Raw genomic sequence first — 22140 nt, 5'->3', positions numbered from 1 at the left:
GGAAATCACTAGCATGGAAAGAAGCATGAATGTACAATGCCATTATGGATGAATAAATGAATTAGCATGCCATTAGATCAGTGTCCTTTTAATCCAATACTGACTCACTTACCAATTACTGATGGCAGGTTTTGAAGTATCGTTTTTTTCCACTTTTGTCCTGATAATCTAAAAATTTATATTACAAGAATAACTTTTCAAAGTCGAAATTTGTTGAAATCATATGCAATTGTACCTTTCAGAACTGCAAAAATATCTACTGTTAGCATCATGATTCTTCTGCTACAATATTTCTCTACAAACTTTTAAAATAAATTTCCTATAAATTAATTTAATTAAATTTCAAGTGAGTCTTACAGAATTTCTGGTATTTCTTCTTTCTGTGGAAAAAAACCCTTCTGCATAGAGTTTGGTAGGAAGAGCTGGGCAAGAGTTTTTATTATTTCCTTCCTACAGATAGTGTCTTAAAGGTGTATTCAACCCAAAACATCTTATGATTCTAGGATAGATGGTTTTAGATTCATATATGAAATCTGCCAAGAATAGGCCTTATTTTATTTTATTATATACATCTATGATCAATGGGGGTGAAGGGTAATAAAATTTGCAACTGAGACTATCATAGATTAGATGCCACTAAATGCCAATAACTAGTACAATAACTTACTTAGAATGATATTCCTATTTTTCTCCACTCAGATACTTCAAGCTGTTCTAATTGTCATCTTCCTAATAGTCTGAGAGTTATATAATGTTAATGAAAAGTTAGTGTGAGCTTGATGAACAAAGCATCTTATTTCAAAGCTTAATTTTTCAATTTACAGGGAATGAGAATTTTGGTGGAGTTTCAACTGATGATTTTTGTGGTTGCTAGTCTGGCATGCTCCCTTTCTAAGCAAGCTGAGATCAATCATAGCAGGAATTTAACAACTGACAGGGCCAACTTCATCTTGGATGCAAGTCCAAAGTTAATATAGTGACATTAAATTTTGGTCCACATCTTAGTATAACAGAAAAACAGAAAACATCTTCCTAGTATTCTTTTACAACAAACAAAATGCTCACATGGACCCAAACTACATAGCAGTGATCTGTGGAGTCAGTTTCACTCAATGTGTGAATTCTGTTTATGGAAATCAGAACAAAAACACCACTTTAAGTCCTGACATTCCATCTGTGTTGGTTGTTGGGGGTTTTAAGCATATTGAACATAATAGGAGATGATAACCTAAATAACTCTTCTAAATGTGACAGCTAATGGTGCAATCCTCAAGAAATAGTGTTCTGGACTCATCCATTCATGCACATTTCTTCTGGAGACTGCAGGGATTTTCTCAGAAAAAGGTGAGAGGTGTTGGTCTCTCCCCTCAAAAATGCTGAATATAAGAAATGACAGACAGGTAGATCAAGGAAATATTAAGGGAAAGGTATATATCTGGAGAACTACATTCTTCTGCATTGTTGAATTACCTGAAGAGGAAGGTCACTGCTTACAAGTGAAACAAGAGAAGAGGCTTCATGGATTCAGAAGCAAGGCAGACAGAGAAAATAGCTCTCATTAGACCCACAAATATGGCTGAAAAAATTTTACAAAACCACCTTGCAGCCTGCCTATGCTAGTTATCTAATACAAAATACTACCTTTAACCTCAGATCTCGCCATGATTCAAACCATCATGGCCAATTAGAGCAAAACCACAAAAGTATCCTGAACTCCTGTAAAAACAATCTGATATTAAAAAAAAAAAAAAAAAAAAATCTAAGAGGACTGTTGGAATCATGGTGAAAATAACATGTGCAGCATTTACTCTTTTGCCTGGAACTATGTGTTTCCTGCAGAAGTGTTTTGGCTTTTTTTTTAAAAAAACCACATGCTTGGAAACGAGTCAAAACCTCTCAATCACTTGTCATCTGTCCTGAAGAAGACATCTTTACATTCCAAACACCTGCCCAGGGAGACCACAGACCCAAAAGTATGTGTCTTGCAGTATTTGGAGGGTTGAGAGAAAAATGACAGCATGGATCTACACAACTGCAATAGCAAGAACACAACTTCTCATGTGTCTGATGGTGGAACAAAGACCTTGTAGATAAGTAGAACTAGGCAAGAAAATGCTCTGCCATCTCATATAGATTGAGAGGAATTTAAAATTCAATATATATTTAGAATATCTGGGTGAAACAGAGATGCTTGGCAAGTTTTTACAAGGAGGAAATGTCACAACATACCTGTCATTCTTAGTATTAAATTATTTTTTATTAGTAGAATCCTTGCCATTAATAAAACTACAGGATTTTTAGGAACTAGGGTTCTCCAGGAGATACTTTCATTCTTAACACTATCTCTGAGCAGGATCAGCTCCACATAAATATCGGCAGCATCTTCTGTCCCACAGTACTTCATACTTTGCAAACCTAGACCAAGATTTAGTTACATCTGTGGAATGGACACCACCGATCTGAGTCAGGCTTTACTACACTCATAGTTGCTTCTCTTCATTATTACAATGTTGCCCCTCATGGGAAGAGCAAGTAAATCACTTATTCTAGCAAAGAAACCATACTGCGGTCCAAAGAAAAAAAGAAGCTGAATTTACAGCTGCAGGGCAACCAAACCAAACAAATTTGACATAAAAATAACATGTAAACCTGAAATGTTAATGAAAATATCATTCTTGTGAATTCTCTGTTGGTATCAATTAAGAAAGCATGGATCCTGAATACAGCTGGTTTAGCTCAGGGACACTTGTGAGCACCGAGGACTCTCTGAGCTGGCAGCAGTTCAGCCCAGGCTATCCTGAGGCTGAGAAGGTTGTGGCTGTCCAAGCTGGAGACACGGAAGCCTCCCGGCAGAGCTGCCGGCTGGGAACACGGCACCGGACCGTGGGGCTGTCGCCCCAAGAGCAGGGCAGTGTCCCAGGGGCTGGCACCGCCGTCGGGACACGCCTGTCCCCTGCCGGTCGCCGCGTCCGTGTCGCCGCCCCGGGACCCGGCTCAGCCCGAGCACCGAGTGCGCGAACACGCCCGTGCGATCGGCACAGCACACCCTCCTCTCCTCTGCGGCGGTACTCGGACCCAAAAAATCCTGGAAACATCCCTACTCAATCTGCAGGAAGATCTTTGCAAAACCAGCTATGGTCATCAATGGTTGCCAGCTGCTGCTGCCTTTCCCTCACCCTCTTTCCACGGCCTTCAAATTCCACTGTAAACAGGAGTCTGCAGATGCAGATCACAGCTGGCCCTGCCAGCACTGGTGCCGGGTACAAGGGTACGCTGCAGCCTCACCAGTCTGCCCATTCAGCAGCCCATTCCCACTTCTTCTCTTGACAAACACTAGTGTTTAGAATGGCTCATCAGATATGGATCCTGCCAGAGTGCATCAGGCAGAACTCGGAACGTGTATTGAACACTGACCCCAGTGAGTCTTTGCTGCCTAGGAAACAAACTAGCTAAAAAGAACTGTGAATTCAAAGCCTTACAGATTGCAGGCTCGAACTTAAGGACTAGTGCCTAGAGCTGCTCGAATTATTTCCTTAAAATTGGTTTTGAAAACGAAAATGGATTTAAACACCACAAGCACCACCCCTTTTCCTCCCTGAAGTTGTCTACTTTCGCTTCAGCCACAATCTGAATGGTCTGATTACTTTCTGCTCTCATTCTCCTGCATGGTCTGTAGCTTCCCTCTCCCATGGAAGGAAGGTATCCCAGGCAGCACAATGGCCAGGCACTTGTGACCCCTTCACCGTAAGAAAAGAATGCAAACAGTAACAACAGCTACTGCAGTTCAGGTGAGCTTGAAGGCAGAATAACCAACCTGCATAAACCAGCTTTTCAACAGACATGGAAAAGTTTCTTCCCTTAATAGGAAAAAAAATATTTCTTCCTAAATGACTTTACATGGTGGTCCATGAGCCATTGAAGAGTTGAAAGTGTCTACTGTAAAAAAGAAGACATTACAAAACAAAGAAGGAAAAAACCAACCAAACAAACAAAAAAAAAATAACACCCCAAAAAAAACCAAACCCAAAACATGGTCTTCATTTCAGGTCAGTACTTAGTAACATCACAGAATTACCTTCTGCAAAGACCAGCTGATATCTTTGCTCTTGGTAACCTATGCATGGAGAAAATCCTCCCACAGGGGCTGGTGACTTCTGAGTAGCAACCAAAAGGGAAATACTTACCTGATAATACCATGCTCATTACAAGCTGAATGGTGGACCTCAAGATAGAAACATGCATTGTCGGTTCCTGAAATCTGACAAAAAAAATATGTTCTGAAAGTCTTCCAATATGGAAGAAAAAAATCCTGAACTGTCAGTGAGAAAAAAAACAGAAAAGCAAAAGATACAACATTTTCATTGCAGATGGGGATAAGTGATTAATATGCCAATGCTTGGTACGTGCCAGTTGTGTAAAGAGAAACTGAAACTAACCCCAGACTTCCAAAATGCTAATCATGAGGCTGAATAGTGCTACCATTGCCAGTGAAACTGGAAAGGGAGGTGCTCTCTACTTTACATAACCAGCCTCATGGAGCGAAGTTCATCCTCTGCACATCTAACCAGTTGATAGAGATTTCTTGTAGCCAATGAAAAACCATGTACACCACTACAGCAAGAGCATATGAGCAATTTTGGACATCTACAGTAGGGTGGGAGAAATTACACTTCATATGTGCATCCAAATTCCTTAGTTTCTGTAAGGATGATCATTGATACTGTGACAGGATGTGAACAGAGGCAATTTTTGCTTCTTAGAAAGATAGAAAAAATAAACTTTTGTCACTAAGAATGAAGGATGGGGAGCTTGTCAGGAGGAAAGTTTATTCTTGTGACAGACTGGAATATGTGAGATCATGGATCCAGAATGGAAATCCAAGGTGAGAGGCTATTCTTGATCTGATGGGATGGACTGAAAGAATTAGTGATGCTTCTTAAGAGGAAAAGCTTTCCCTGCCTGATATATCAAACTCTTCTCTCAACATTAAGAGCCTTCCAGATCTCTCTGGATCAGCTCTGAGCATTTTGCTCCCTCTAATACCTAAACACCATTATGTCTTTGTTCTTTCTGGGGTATTCAAATAATTTCATTATTGTTTAGGAAAACTGAACTAAACACAAAAGCTCATTTTACCGAGCATACATCATTGACCATGTAACATCCTTGTCAGACCATGTGATTTTGGGAGGAATGTGAAAAAGCTTTGTAGAGTTCTGCCACCAAATTCTATGAGAACCTGCAGACCACTGCATTTCAGTCAGTTAACTTCTAATTAATAAGTTATATAGTTAAGGAATGGTCGTAGCTAATTATGTAGCATTATACACAGTGAGGTATTTTTCTGAGTGAAAAATGAACGAACTGCCCTACAATAACTAGAAACCAGAAATTGGACTGAAGCCCAAATTTAATAGCAATTTATGTTTCATTAACTTCCCTGGAGTTTTAAGCTCTATTATACCTGCTACTGATTTTATTATTAAAAATAAAAGAGTCAGGCAAAATTATTTTGATATGTATAGATATAATCCTAAAGGGAGTTAATAATATATTTGAGCGTAGAACAAAAATAATAGATACTACTGCTGGTGCTTTATATCCCCTTTTGTATATTTCCTGTGTATTTCCTACAACAAAACACAAGCACAAGTCACAATAGTTCCTTTGTACAGATATCACTAATTCCCTAAGAAAACATTATTTTGTTTCTTTTTCTATAAACTGTTATTAAGGGTATGTAAAACTATTTAGATCCCAATGATTTTAGTAGGAAACTTAACTCTCCAGTTTAAAATCTTGAATGCATTGTTCTAACTATAATGAGACTTTCTTCAAGTCCTGGCTTGTGAAGCTTTGACTTAAGCTATTTAAGAAGAAAAAGGGAAGAAGAAAAGAAAAAGAAGAAGAAGAAAAAAAAAAAAAAAAAAAAAAAGACAGAAAGAAAAAAGACTCTACTTGGCAAGAGCTTTAATTAGCAGAAATTTCCACGCTAGGAATATTATTCTGCATGAGCAGAAATTGCATAGCTCTTGCCTCTAGATGCCTTAGAGATGCCATTGATTGGGCATATTCAGAACAGGGGAATTATGTGACCCAATGCTAATTTGAATTCCTTTACCAAACACATTTTTATTTCATCATCTCGGCTGCATAAAAGAGTCAAAGTACCAGAGCTTTAAAGACTTTGAATTCCTGCTGTTCTGCAATAAAATAAGGCAAGAAATATTAGCCATCCCTGGTTGATTCCTCAATTCTTTCCCAACAATGTCAAAGTATCAGTGTCCTACAGGTTTTAGTGCAGGTTAAAGACTGATACAAAGTGTATGCCTGAATAGAAGTTTGGAGTGAGTTAAGGAGAGGGAGAACATTTTAATGGGACATTGGTCCAAAATAGCCCAGCTTGTTTCTACCTCCTGCTGCCTCTTCCTCCTTTTCACAGGACCTTGATTGTATAGAAACAGTACAGACAAAAACCACAAACAACAAAAGGTTCGCTCACACCCCCAGTGGAGGTCATGAGCATGCTACCATGGAGAAAAAAAAAAAAAAAGCATCAAAGGGTAGTTTGGCTTACTTATAAGCAAAGATTAATTAATAGGAGGTTTGATACTTTCGCAATGTACATTTGGGCAAATTTGTATTTGCAAATTGTTTGTTTCGCACATTGAAAGGGCACAGAGCAATGAGGCCTGGTGCTAATTTTAAAAATGAATCAAACCTTTCTTTGCCATGATCCAGAAACTACAAACTTGTGGTTCAGAGGCTTTCAATAGTATCTGCTCAGACTTGACACTCCGAGGTTTAAAAAAAAAAAGCACAAAAGAGTTGTGTTATACACAGCAACAGTAGCTTTTTCCAACAATTTTTCAATTATTGCATTGTATAGTCTCCAAGAAAAGTAACTGCCTTGGCTATTAGAGAAAAAACTTTTAAAAAGTAGGTAGAATTTTAAAATTCCCTTAAAATATACCCCTCTCCTTATAGGTTGTCTTTAAAACTGCTATTCATTACACCAGCATTTATACCCGCTGGATTACTATGATTCAGAACTACCTGTGTCACATGATGAATAAGTGCAACATGCACCATTCACTTTCAAATCAACCCCCTCCGACCTAAGCCATGTAAATCCTTCAGAAATTCACACCACTATTCTCCTCCTCCAAATCACACATAAAAATAGTCCAATGACGAAAGTTTACCAATGCACAACCCCTTTAACCCCGACCATTTAAGTATCTGCTTGGAATTATCAGTGACCCTTGCTGCACTCCTGGCTAGCTCACTCTGGGTCTTCTAGAGTACGAAGCCACGGGGACATCTCTTTTCTCCGGGGTACTTGAAATAAACATTATTCACAGCGCTGCCTTTACAAGACAGCACTGTCAGTTCCGCCAGCAAAAACGAAACAGCAAAGACTCTTCCACTTTCGGCACGTATATGCGCACCTTCCCTTGTCATGCCGTCCCTGACATCCACTCACCCTTCTGTCCCCTCACCGCTTGCCTGCCTTGATTGGTATCTATTGCTTCTATCTTTCAGAAATTATTTTCAAGCCCCCCCCGCCTCCCGCAGGCAGCCAAGGTGCCGCAGCGCTGGATGCCGCAGCGGCGGCGGTGACATGTGTCTCTCATCAGCAGCTGGGCGCTAATTCATTTAGATCCTTTTCCCGCTACGCTTTAAGCAGCGGGGAAGCCCCACATTGGAGAAATGCAGCGTCCCCTCCCGCAGCCGGACCCCTGGAGCTGCCCCCGCTCCGCCGCCCCCGGCCCGCAGCTCCTCGCCCCCGGGCCCGGGGATTGGCCCGGCGGAGGCGGCATCAGCGGCGGGGGGGGGCCGCCCCCACCCTCCCTCCTCCTCCCTGGCCCCGCCGCCCCCTCGCCCCGGTGCGGCAGGGCCAACCGGGAGACCCAGACGCAGGCAGCGACCCAGCCGCCGCCGCTCCGCGCCCGGCCGCCCGCCCGCAGCATCCCCCGATGGCCGCCCGCCTGACCTGCTGCCTCCTGCTGTGGGCCCTGGGCCATGGGGGCTGCCGCTCGCCCGCGGGGGAGGGCGCCGGCAGCGCGCCCGCCTGCCCCGGTCAGCCGCCGGCCGAGCCGGGCTCGTCCGCCCCCGGCCGCGACCCCCGCGGCGGCTCTTCGCCGCCCCCTGGGCTGGGCAGCATCGCTCAGGACATGGTAGCTGTCCACATGCTTAAGCTCTACGAGAAGTACAACCGGGAAGGGAGCCGGCCCGGCGACGGCAACACGGTCCGCAGCTTCAAAGCCAGGCCGGGTAAGAGGGGCCGGGCGCGGGGGGCACCGCTGGAGCCCCCTCGCTCCTCTTTCGCTTTAAAGCGACGGGTTTGCGTCGAGGCTGTCACTGACTGCGCGGGGTGTCACCCTGGGTGAATGCTGGGGGGTCCCCTGCTACCTAAGCGGACAGGGTGTCGCCCCTAGCTTTGCGGACGGCTTTCCACCTTCCCAGGCTCCCTTCCCTTCCCGGAGAGTATCTCCCTTGGGAAAGTCTCCGAGGCAAAAGAAGCGCCGTTCCCAGCGCATATCGCATTGGGCCAAAAGATCTTTTTAGAAATACTTGGAGCATAAACCTAGCGGCGAGTGCTCCAGGCACTGGTCCTCTCCCCGGCTGTTCCCGCAGTCTCAGAAGTTCCTGCTAGGAAGAGTGCCGCCTACAGGACCACCTAAAACTGCTCGGCATCTTAAATTCTTTGCACTGCCTAAACCAGAGAAGACAGATACCTGACCTCCCTCTCCCCAGTTTTACTTGGCTTGATTATGAGAGTGGAGAAATATATGTATTGTGTTAAAATTACATTTCATTATCCCAATATTACATCAAATAATAAAAAGGAGGTTTGCGTAGTTAATAGTCCATACATTTGTTATCCTTTGCCAAGGAAATGCAAACTCTCTTTTCTGGAAAACACCTTCCTTCTTTGATTAACACTTACAGACAGACTATAACTAAGATCTTACTTGTTAAAATAAGAACCGTATCAGCTTCCAGAATCTAGTTGTTATTACCTTGTAAGAAATATTCATTATTCTAGTTAGACAAATCTGATGGATTGAAACTCACAAAAGCAAATTTTGCAAAAATCTATTTCTCCTCCATTGAAGTCTCATGTATAGAGTACAATGCAGCATACAGTGTTTTAGGGAATGCTTACTGTAATATTGTGCAATAATTCATATTCTCTTGTGCACCCCAACTTAATTTCTATTCTATGTCAACTGTAATACTAAAAAGTAAACAAAAATTCAAGGAGGGGCAAACTCCATGAAAGAGTAAGTGGCTAATGAAAATGTCATGTTAGACATAAAACAATTGCAGACATTTGGGAGAAAAATAAATTTCCATGCTCTAGATCATTAGTCAGCAGTTGCTATAATAGGGGTTAGGAATAAACTTCCACTGTGGAGGGTTTTTCATGACCTTCTGTTAACAGTTTTATTTTTCTGTGAATTGAGCAGCTAATACTAGCTGTCACCCAAATAAGGCCCTGGACTACAAGAGGGATTTGGGGACAAGGCAAGAATTGCACTGTATTCTTTTTTTTAATTTTTCAAATAATCAGATGAACACACTACTTGCATCAAAGTAGTCTAAGTTGTAATTCTGATTTAAATCACTAAAATAGCAGCATTTTCTTCCCACAGGTAGACTGTGCTGACCAAATATAAAACAATATTATTTCGCTCCTTTGTCCGATCATGCAACCAAGGCAGAGAGGCCCGAAATTACCTTGGCTCTCCCTGCAATGGAAATAAGGCATATCTATGTCTTCTGTGTCTTTTATGTACCTCCCTACTGGATCCCATCTTTCCCAAATAACATGGAATGAAAGCAGAAGCTCTTCTGCATTCTTCCTTTGAACTGTGTTCATCAAGCTAGTGATAACCACTCTAAAATGTACCATAGAATGATGCATGATGAGGCAGGAGAGAAGAACCATATCTTTCACCATATTTATATTCACTGAGAAATTCTAATATTTCCTTCTGAAAGAGGAAATCGACATGTTTTTCTAACAAGATGTGGAACATCCATTCTTTATAAACACGGATAATAATTGCAGTCCTATTGAAATGAGCACAACAGACTACACACACAATAATTTTCATTATCCCAAGCAATGGACTTCTTTCATCACCTACCTTGCAGAAAATCTGTAACTGTTCCTGCGGTGCTTTTTAAAGCTGTTTGTTAGGTGACACTCAAGCATCAGGGTTATTTACAGTTGTCAAGATGAGGGCTCCAGAGGTACAAAATGTTGGTCCAGATATTTGTCCTTTTTCATATGCATTATTGAGTTCCCTTCAACCACCCACCTATATTGCCATCCTACCTGCTCCTTAGAAGGTATAGGTGATATTGACTGAGCTATGGAATGTGCAATATTTTTCCACATTCAATGTGAGCCACTTGAAATATAAATGCATGTGCTGTTTGCATGTAGCCCAAATGCAATTTTTTTTTGTTTGTTTGTTCCTCTAGCAGTACTTGCCCCTTCAGAAAGGATATTTCACAAACATCTGATCACCTTCTCTCAGCTCATTTCTACATATATTCACAAGGCTTCATTTTTTTTATAAGGAGTTGAGATTCTGTCTAAGAACTAATTTCTCAGGTTTCTTATTTCTTTAGGTTCTTTCCAGTTTTCAGGGAATTTTGTAGCTTTAGAAAACAGCACCAACTGCCTGAAGTTAACCATAATTAATCTTCAAGGTAGCAATTTACTGCGTAACCATGAAAATTCCCCACAAATTGACTTTTGCAGCTCAGACTCATTCCCTGAACACGATGCCTCCTCTGTGCTAAACAAAGCAAAGACCTTAATAAATAGTAGAAAATAGAAAACATTGAATTAAGACTGTATCATAATGCATATGTGCAAGAAAACCAAATCAAGACTGACAATGCATGGTTGACAAGTTGGTAAATGCCTGAGTGAAGGTATGCAATATGGAAATATTAACTGTGCTCATCTAAATTCCTAAAAAGACTATGCTTTCTGGCTTCTGGCTTTTCAGTAGCTGCAGATTCATAGATTCTTATTATGTTTTACAAATAATTTTGACTTTTGAAGGGTTTGTTTCATTCTAGAGCACAGAATTATTTTAGATGAATCTATCATTACAAGTTACCTTCCCTTCTGAAACCCTGAAACACTGGTGTTTGAAATGTCTTTATTCCAACAGAACAGTAGCAACTACAGAGCTGATGGTTCTTGGAGCATTCTATTACTAAAAGAAATATTTAAAAATTCAACTGTACACAGCTCAGTTGCAGAGAACCAGTAGATAGACTTCTTTTTAGAAACGTATGCCTTCTGAAATGAACATGCAAGAATAAAACCTGGCGTTCTAAAGAAAGTATTATAATTATAATATACTAGAATATAATTATAATTATAATATACTCTCTTCCTTGGCCTGAGAAATCATCTAAGTAGCATTGTGAAATTTCTGTGTTTCAAAGACTTGAATAAAATCTAAACCCTTAAGTTTTTTCATAGTATGAGCACATATATATATGACTAGTGTTGATTAAAAGTTTACTAATAGGAATCCTGTCCTGAACTGACAGAAACAAATACGTTCTTATCACATCAGTGCAAGCTGTTCCACTTCACTGTATCAGGAAAAAATTACAGATGGTGCAAATGGAAATTGCATACTTGAACATTTGTACTCCAAGACTGCCTGTGTGGTTTTGGGATTAGTGATCATGCTGATCTGCTGTTCTCCAAATCACGGTTCTATTCAGCATTAAGTGGGAGATAGCAACCGCCAATTTAATAAGGTGCAGCACTATTCATTTCCCTCTTTCAAATGAAATTATGCTTTAAAGGAAAAATGTTCCAACAGGTAGCAGTTAACAGTACCGCCTTTCTGTTGTTACAAAAATTCATGTGGCTCATCATCCATAGTGCACTGAAAAACAAACCTAAGTGTTTCTGGGAAATCTGGCTGTTGCATTTGTTGGTTTTTATTTGGTTTGAGGTCATTTGTTAGTTCCTCCTGCCAGAGAATTTTCAGGTATGTCAAACAAGGCAGCCAGAGGGTTGGTTTGCTTGGGTTAATCAAAGATGCAAACTTACCAACTATAATACTTTGATGCATTCTACGTAGTGCTGTGAGCTTGGGAGAACAGGAATCACTTCTTGGTTCTGCCACCACTTTCCCATATACTTGAGCTAGTAAGAAAACAAAGGCAATTTTTCACAATGATAGACTATTAAAGCATTGTCTTTTTATGCTGGGATGGAATTACATTTTAACACACTAAGAGAGGTTTCTACTGTTTAAATAAACTTGGTGTAAGCAGTTATTAGTTTAAAATTGCTCATCTTCCTCAAAAGGTGGGTAAAGACATAAGCTGAGCACAAAGTGTTCGACTAGCTAAAAAGAAGCTGTTTGAAAAGGAGTTTGAATTTTAAGAGTCAGCTCCTGTTAAATTGCATTTGTCACTAACTTTGCACAGATCTAAACACAAGCCTTAGAAACCAAGTGTGTTTTTACAGTGCTTTAAACAAAGCTCCTACATAATGTTTACTGGAAAGGAGGATTGCTCAGAGGAGTGATGATCCCCGAAATGTGTTACACTGCTTACTGTCAAGCCCCCTTGTGAAATGTCTCATGTGCACTACTTGCAGATGAGCTGCTGCCCAGAGTTAGCACCCAGACATCTTTCAGGAATCTGCAGTCTGCTTTAGATTAGCCAATCTCTAACATTAACTGTAAACCTCATTTCTGCTAGTACTGGTTTCAGCAAGATGTTTCTTTGAGCTCTGCCATGGGTAAACTTGACAGCTTCTCTCAGCCTGACTGTTATAAATGAAATACAATCAAGGATTGCTTTTCTTCCCTGCCTAAAATGAAAGACAGTCTAGAACTAGAAATCTCTGGAAATAATTTTACCCCTCGTGTGTACAAAAGATGCCCAGTATGTTGGATACTCCCAATGTTACTGTAATATTGCTATTAAATAGTTAAGGTTTTTTCCTCCTCTTATTCATCATAATTTTAAGCTGAAGCGACAAGCTCACTATACTAAATGATTTGATGTAAGTGAAAAGTAAAATTTGTTAATTCATTTAAATGGAAATAAGATTTGACTACCATTTTTGGTCTCAGATATATATCCATGTTTTCCTTGCTCTCTTGCAGAATTCGTGGCCCAGAAACCCTTGTACTGCTTCAATCTGACATCCATGCAGGATTCAGAAATGATCCTTGCTGCCACTTTTCACTTCTATGCTGACAAACGCCCTCGGCACCGGGAAGTGTTTTGTAAACGGTCCAAGAACTCATCCTGCCGCCTCCTTCACCTGCCTCCAGTCCTACGGCTCAACCTAGTTTTCCAAAGCATTCACCAGAATTCTGCCTATGGACTGGTGAAAGGGAACTTCACTGTGATTCTTCAAAGGCGAGGGGCTTGGCATGCAAAGGACATTTCACACATTGTAAAAGAATCAAAACGAGCTGGAGAACTCATTCTCTGTGCAGAGCTTGATTCTGGGGAGAAACACCAGGGCTTCCCCGAACAGGTTGCCAGCCATTTACCTTATATACTGGTTTATGCCAATGATCTTGCAATCTCTGAACCTAACAGTGTGGCAGGCACCCTACAACGTTATGATCCATTCCCTCCCAATGATGGGGACCCAAATCTGTCCCCTAATGCCTCTACTGATACTCGAGTTAGAAGGGATACGTACCTCGCTAGCTCTATTCAGAACAACGAGTTGCCAGAAGTAGATTATAACAACAATAAATACAACAAACATGACATATGGGAGAATGCCTACAGATCCTTGAAACCAAAATCCTCTCGCAAAGATCGAAGGAGAAAAGGGCAGGAAAATACAGAAACACTTAAAAAGTCTCAGGTGCTAAATTTTGATGAGAAAACAATGAAGAAAGCAAGGCGAAAACAGTGGAATGAGCCAAGGATTTGCTCAAGAAGATACATGAAAGTTGACTTTGCTGATATTGGCTGGAATGAATGGATCATATCTCCCAAATCATTTGATGCCTACTACTGTGCAGGTGCATGTGAATTTCCAATGCCCAAGGTAGTATGAATTTTTATTCTTGTCAGTTTGCAAGCAGTAGGTCTACTGTTTTTCTAATCGAACTACTTCTTTAGTTTAAATTTCCTTTAATTTTTTTTGGCTTTTTCCATTGTGTTTTGTTGCTTTGACCTAAAGAATTTAAACAATATTGTTTCTGTCAACTTAGCCATCAGAGTGCAAAAGGATTCCCAATTTTCTTCAAATGCAATCTGAAGAATAGGAAAAATATCTCAGGTTTATCTTACAATTTCTCATCGTATATCTTGAAACCATAGAATAAAGACTTTTGTGGGATATGAAAATATGGTTATACATACTAAATCATCCAAATGCTCTATTGTAGTGACAGAAGTATGAAGTATTGTATGCTAATATTAAACAAGCTATTCTATCAGCATATTTTTGGATTCTATTTGTAATATCTTAGAAGAAAAGTGAAGAATAGCTACACTGAAGTATGTTTTACTTCAGGAAACTGCTTGTCACTTTTGAAAACAGTAATACTGATTAAGATTATATTTTTGTATCTAAATTCTAAATATGTTAAATAATCCCGCTGGAATAAAAAAGTTGATTTACCTTATGTCTGTAGAATGCCTCAAAACTGGCTCTAGCACCCTAAAGTAAGCATACTGAATTCCTCCTATAGAAGCAGTGTGAAATTTGCCAGTGGAGAGGCAAACATTTGTCTCACTCCCACTCTGCTCTATGGCAAGAAGTAGAAAGGTTGGTAATCTTATGCTGGACAAGAATTTTCAGCATTTTTCAAGGCTTTCAAGTAATGGCAGAGTGGAGGATCTCAAGTACTTTATAACCTGCATATTTAGAAATTGCAGTTATTTTGCAATTCTGCCTACAAACGGCCTGATCATTTTTTTGACTGACATTTTTTGTATATAGTCATTTGACACATAAATAAAGGAAACTGTGTTTAACACAGTTTCTTAGCGCAGAATTTCAAGGCTCTGAAACAGGAATCTGCCCTATTTCATATCCAGGGAGATTGATGTATGTTTGTGTTGAAACAAGTAGAATAATTTCAAGAAAAGTAGATATGTAGGCTATTTTTAAGTCCAGGAACAGTGGAAATCCAGACTTCATGGCAGGGTGTACAAATCAGACCCCATGTTCTTGTGTAGCTGGCCAAGGCTGAACCAGGTGTACATAAATTGATATATGGTCTGACAAAAATTAAAGCTTGCACAGACTCATATACAACTTCACTTTGTTGTTTTAATACAAATTGATAATGCAACATAATCACCATTTAACTTACCCAAAACAAAAGAGAGCCTGGGAATATGGGTCCTTTGCCATAGACTTACAGTCTAATGCACCATTCACACACAACAACATAAATCCCTCCCCAAAAAAAGAATCCCCAACCAAACAACAGCCCACCCTTCAAAAGAGATGCATTTAACACATCTGACTTCTTGTGAGCAAAACAGCATTACACAAAATCTGATACGGCCAGAACAGAGAGGATCCATTCCTAGCTTGAATAGTTACATAAGCTTATATTGCTCACTTACTTAATACCTTATCTAGAAATATAATTAAATACTTGATATATAATAAAGATCCCTTTCACTAGCAAGCATCATGATGCCCAAAAAGCAAAATAAGAAAAACAGAAACCCAACTGAAGAAAAAAATTAAATTTAAAAAAAACCAAAAAAACCAGAGAAACTAAATCACAGATACACAGATTTGGGAATTCTGGGTTTGATACCCATTCATTGATTTGGTTTGCTGTGGAAGAGGGCTACTGTTTGTTACCTTTGCCTTTTTAAGAGGGTAAAAAAAGAAGCAGACTCAAAACTTTTTTAAATTACAGTTTCAAAAGGAAGAGAGAGAGGACACCAGCATGAATGAATATTCACTTCAGAGCATAAGGATTGCTAAATATTACTGAAGAAGAAATTTGTTCCTTCACATATGCTCTAAGTCAGGACGGTATCGAAGTCCATATTAAAGCTATTCACAAAGTCTTGGTCTACACAGTCAACCTATGATGGACAACAGACACCTTATTTCCAAGTGTGAAGATAGAATTACATACCTGGCATGTTGCATATCATCACATTGTGGGTTTATTTTTTTTTCTTAAGTATCAAGACATCCTTCTGCACATCCACTTTAATAACTGCAAGTCTTGATTTAGATAGATACTCAATAGCTTAGGTACAAATCTTCTCATAGTAAATTCACTCTTCCTGCTGAATTTCTTATTCCCTGAACTGTGAGGAGGAAGACTAGATTATACGTATGGCTGGCTGCAGTGCTGCATTTGCCAAATAAATTCCAGTCCTGCATGTCATAGAACCCGGTGTGCTGTATATAACTTAGCAGCCAACATTTAAAACATTAGCACTTCCTCAGTGCCATTATTACTGGGCATTCAACTAATTTTTTCAAGCTTTTTACTTTGGCACATTGGGACAAAGTCAAATGTGAAGCCTAGCCCATGATCACTGAACACTGATGCCAGGTTTCCAGAAGGGCTGGAAAAAATTCAGAGCCTGGCTGGATATGGAATGGGTGTGCTGTCTGGCTCTGCTATGGATATAGGGCTCAGGCAGCCACACTCCATGCACAGTACCAGTCTATCATATGCATTTTCCTTTCTAAGCACGTTTGTGCATAGTGTATCCACTTTCAGGCATTAGAAACATAATTAGTGTTGTCTCAGGAGACAGCTGCTTAGCCTAGATAGACTTTGTTCACGTCTTTGTTCCTTGCAGATATTAGAGGCTGCACAGTGGGAGAGGATCCTTGTAGGATCTTCTGCAGGTTAATAGCCAAGAATCCTGTAAGTCAGTAAATGGCTGTGAGGGCAATGATGGCTATTCACTGCATGGGGGCAATAAATGCTGTTTCAGTAGCACATTGTGGTATGTGACTGCTTCAAATAACAGCATGAAATAACAAAGGTGCTAGGATCAGCTCAGGAGGTTTTTCATAAAGATTAAGTTAAGAACTTGATTCTAGAACCTCTAATTCCTTGAATTTATATATTCTGCAGTTGCTTAAACACACAAAAACTCCTGTCTCTCTCTTGCTGTCCACATATGCTGACATGACCAACATGGGTAGAAGCTGATTACTACTTCATACAGCAGCTGAGACCACCTCACTGCTGCTTGTCTGTGGACAATTTTGAAATCTAAAGATGAAGGTGGGCAAGAGAGAGCAAGTTGTTGCTAATTATGCTAACGTTAGAGAAAGGCACTGTGCGGGGTTGGTCACTTGTTGAGATGTGGCTACAGGGATGCTGTCTTGAAGAGTCAAGGACAGATTCAGAGTTACTCCTTTTAATGGCTTGGTGAAGTAAGATCTCATTGGCAGTTAAGGTTTGAATCTGATTTGCTGATAAGTTAGACTTAATGCAAATGTTTCAAAACTGAATTATCATAAAACCAGCTCATTTGTTATATCCATGGACTACATAACTTTTCATATTGAAATGGAAAAGCATTGTTTTTGTGGCTCAGTAACCTGAACATGTTATAGATGTAATAGATGTATAGATGTATAGATGCTATGAATCCTCGCTTCATACTTTTCCTGCCTTTTTTTCCTTCTCCTGGTTTGAGGCTAGCCCATGGGAAAAACCTGGTGATGAAAGCAAAGGGAAGCAAAGACCACAGATATGAACTATTTGTCATGCAGTTATGATCAGAAAGGCTCTGTCAGGGTGTTTGACTATTCTGTATTAACTCTCTCCTATGGACGCTACTTCTGGAGTACTGCTCTTTTAAAAAAGAGTGATTGCTCCAGGAAAAAGTAACTAATTCCAGGTAAGCATACATGAGGAAACATTCTATTGGAACATAGGGATAGTTATCTTGAAAATACTTACTGAAGCAAATTTTCTAAGTCAGACAAGAGGTTAAGAAAACAAAACACAGCATCTAGCAACTGAGAACTATGCCCCAGCTTAGGCTTCTTCTCCTGCCTGTCTGCCTTCAGCAGGTAGCAGAAACATTCAGGGACATTTTTCTTCAGGCCTCTGGCTGCTGGCTGTGCCACCAGTGCCCTCCTCTGGTATTTATGAAGGTAGCCTAAGAAACACAAAATATCTGTTGGATACATCCAGCTCAGGAAAACTGGAGATGTGAGGGAACTGTGGCGGTGCTGCATGGCCCTGTGACTCAAACAATGACATATTTGCTTTATTGAGAAACAAAAAGCTGCATAATTATTGTCATTTTCCAAGTTCATCTAGGAAAGTGACTGCTTATACCAAGTCCACCTAGGAAAGGGACTGCTCATAAATGAAGCTCTAACTATTTCCTTCTCTGTTCTAGATTGTTCGGCCATCAAATCATGCTACAATTCAGAGCATCGTAAAAGCAGTAGGAATCATTCCTGGCATCCCAGAACCCTGCTGCGTTCCTGACAAAATGAGCTCACTCAGTGTCCTGTTCTTGGATGAGAACAAAAATGTTGTTTTAAAGGTATATCCCAATATGTCAGTTGAAACTTGTGCCTGCCGATAAGTTTGTACAAACACACCTTTAACAAGGCCCACAAATCCTGCCTGACTGCTCTGGAAGTTGTAAAGGAGAAATGGATCCACTTGTGTTGATGAACCAATGCAAGTCTCCAATTCCTCTACAGAAAGCACATGGAGAGACTAAAACAACGCACTGTTCACCTCGAAGGATAGGTCGTACTGCCATCATTTGTCTTTCATATTCATCTTCCAGGAATTCAGTACTTCTACAGATACTTTCCTAACCTACCTAGCCAAGATACCTGGTGTTTAGAGAGAAATTTAAGTGTAAAGTTTTCCATAATCAAAGGACTAAAATATGCTTTTATATGTTATTTTCTGATTATTTTATCTCTTCAGTTAACCAAGAAGATGGGAAGTGAACTTGCAAAGGCAGGCTTATTTTAGAACATCACTTTTGTACACAAATCAAAATTTTTGCCTAAAACACTCATACTCTTAATATGTATATTTATACTGAAAAATGCTGTAATAAAGGGCTTAAAATGTATATTTTCTTCAGGATGCAAGTATAGTTCATTGCATAAGTTTTCATATAAATGATATGTTAATATAGTCATTTTTGGTTACCCTTCCTTAATATATAATTTCTTCTACAAAAGACATGTAATATCCCACATTTTTGGTTTGCTGGATAATTTCAGGTTGTTAAAGATATTCTCTGAATAACACATACGATATAGTAATATGTTGAAATACTAAAAATAAAATAACCAAGATTTATATTTTTGTAAATTATGCTTTATATCCTCTAGATTGTTACATGCTTTTAACAAAAGCTAATAAATTAAAGGTACAGTAGTATCTAAAAATATTTGATTGTCTTTCTATAAATGCACTCTCTTACATTCTGTTAATTAGATGGAAACTTGTAAATACATGTTAAGCTTGTCATAATGCACTTCAATAGATTAAAGACAGAAGAAAATACTATGATCATCCAGACTGACCTCCTGCATAGCACAGATCAAAGAACCTTGCTCAGCAGTTTCTGCACCATGCATTATGGAACTTCTGTTTTAAGCTTGGGAATATCTTTGAAAAACATGCATAAATTTGGCTTTAAAGATTTCATGTGATAGAATATCTCTACTGAACTACAAGTAGTTGTTCCAAAAGTTAGTGCTCTTTGTTCATATGCAGTGGCTTAATCCTAGACTGAATTTGATGAGCTTTAGCTTCAATTCAATGGATCTTACTGTAACCTATTTCATTAGATCCCTTTTATCTATTATCCAAAATACTTTCACTGTGTATTTTTAGTATAGAGAGTAGGGTCAACTTACATTTTGGCTAAGATTTAAATAGCTTGATTTCTTATTCTAAGCCTTAAAACAATTTCTCACAGCTCTCTTCTGAACTCTTTCCAGAACTTTCATTAACTTTCTTTTCAAACAATGAACATCAAAATAGAAAACATTTGGCAGTGGTTCCATTGGAAGTCCTTATAAAGTCTGCATCCCTCTAACTCCTACACAATCCCCTGTTGATACATTTATGGTAGTCTTTTAACTGCAGCAGTCTTTTAAGAGCTGGTGTTCCCATCATGGTGTCTGTCAATTCTCTTAGTGTCCCAATGTTCTAGGACACACACTACATACTTCATTTTCACCCACCTACTGTACAATAGCATAAAGAGGCCAAGAGTGGAAGAAATATCTGAAGTCTGTAAGGTAGCACAAATTATAAGATATGGAGTGCTTCCTCCTCAAGAAACAGTCTAACCTTAGGCACTACCTCATCCCATTATGATTTGCTTTGTTAAGGGAAGGATACTACACGCTCTTCCCTCTGATGAACAAATAACTGGAAGGCTCCAATCCTATTAAGGTTCTAGGTATCTTCTGCCACCAATTTTCTATGCTCAGGTGGGGCAGATGCTCAGACAACAGAGGTGTGTAAATGTGGTACTTCCTACTAACGTACATAAAAGCAAGATTCAGCATGCTTAGGAGGGTTTGCAATGTTACTCTCACAGCAGTTCTTGCTAATTCCTTCTAGAAAGCTCTGATTAAGAAGAAAATAGTTCTATGGTGCCCTGTAGTGACTGCCAGTTATACCTGACAAACTATTACTGATTCTACTCCAAAAGTACTTTTGTACTTTGCAAATTGCTACAATAATTTACACTAGAACTATTGGGAAAAACCTTTGTATAATGTTGTTTTTAGGAATCCCCCTTGAAAAATTTACAATCTTGTGTATTTTATAAATCATGAGAAAGTCAACTACAACTGACACAGTAATGGTAATGTATAATGAAAAATTTTCAAAGTTGTCAGAAAGTCGTAATTCCTACAGAACAGTCATAAGCATAACATTTTTCAAAGTATCTTAAATCCGTGTTATTTTTGCTCTTTATAAAAATCTACCTTTTTGTGTAGTTCTAGTCTTGCTCCCATTTATCACTAGCTCTGAAGAGCCTGAAATATTAACTTAGTATACTTATATTCTCATCTATAGCATTTTGTTTTCCTTGAGGAATATTTGCTATATCTTGAATTAGTCTTCGGATGAAAACATTCTTTTCAAGAAGTGCTGATGTAAGCTATTGCAGCAAGAGACACCACACTGTGATGTAAGGTCTATAGGACATAAGGAAAAATATCCCTGCTGCACTCATAAGGACACCTACAAACTCTAAGAGGTTAAGACTGAATTTAAAGTTCTGTTGGCAAAACTACATATATTATACCTTAGCTATACTGGTCAATTCTCCAACCCAAAAAAGGCTTTCAACCACTTTTAGTGGTTTAAATTACTCCTTTCTGTATCTTAGCAATTTGGATGTCTAATCTTCCTCTGGAAAGAGAAACTTTGCATTTGAAATGGCACAAGTGCAGATAGCTGTTACCAGAGGACACTGATACCTTCACTGTCTTGGTTCCAACAGATCTTTTTATTTCTTTGAACATCCTATAAACCATTCTGTTAAACGCTTGAGTTTCTAGAGAAAGTTACTAGTAATAAACACAGGTCAAGATAATTCCACTAACTGATCCTAAAAGAAAATTGTATGAGTTAAGACAGATAAAACATGAAAACAGCTGATACTAGCCAGCAAAGTGTAAGACCCTCTTTTTCTAAAATAAATCAAATTTTATTCTTACAGACTGCTGTTTAATTGCCAGAGGTAACAGCAATAGCTACAATGTACATAGTTTTTTTGTGGAGTGTTCAGCTCACTTGTGCAAGGCTGAATAATTAAAATAAACCACTGGGCAATATTAATGTGCTTGTGTATCACATTAATTAAAATCTGTCTCACTGCCAAACCTCAAAGAACAGCTTCCAAAAGGAATTTCCACAGAGTTAAACTATTCATGGTAAAGTTTCTGCAAAGCTGACACTTGGCCTGACAGTATTTGACACCTTTATGTATAAACTTAGAGTCTGTATATAGCAACCCCCACAGCATTTGCAGGAGGAAAGAGGTATTTATATAGATTACTTGATCTAGCTGCACTTTATGTAATTAAAATTAATTTTAAAGTAGGTACAGAACTTCAGGTACCTAGGCACAAGGAATGGAGGC

General features: G+C 39.2%; 1 protein-coding gene across 1 annotated transcript; it reads left to right on the top strand.

Annotated features, from left to right (window-relative positions):
• The first annotated feature begins 7886 nt into the window (after nt 1-7886).
• On the top strand, nt 7887-19412 carry GDF10 (growth differentiation factor 10). Its single transcript, XM_079313167.1, has 3 exons — nt 7887-8277; nt 13176-14083; nt 18397-19412. The coding sequence occupies exons 1-3, from the start codon at nt 7980-7982 to the stop codon at nt 18586-18588; spliced, it is 1398 nt and encodes a 465-aa protein (XP_079169293.1). The 5' UTR covers nt 7887-7979; the 3' UTR covers nt 18589-19412.
• The last annotated feature ends 2728 nt before the right edge of the window (nt 19413-22140 follow it).

This window comes from Erithacus rubecula (genome assembly GCF_903797595.1).
Source record: "Erithacus rubecula genome assembly, chromosome: 9".
Taxonomy (NCBI): Eukaryota; Metazoa; Chordata; class Aves; order Passeriformes; family Muscicapidae; genus Erithacus; species Erithacus rubecula.
This window is presented reverse-complemented; position numbering and strand designations above follow the sequence as displayed.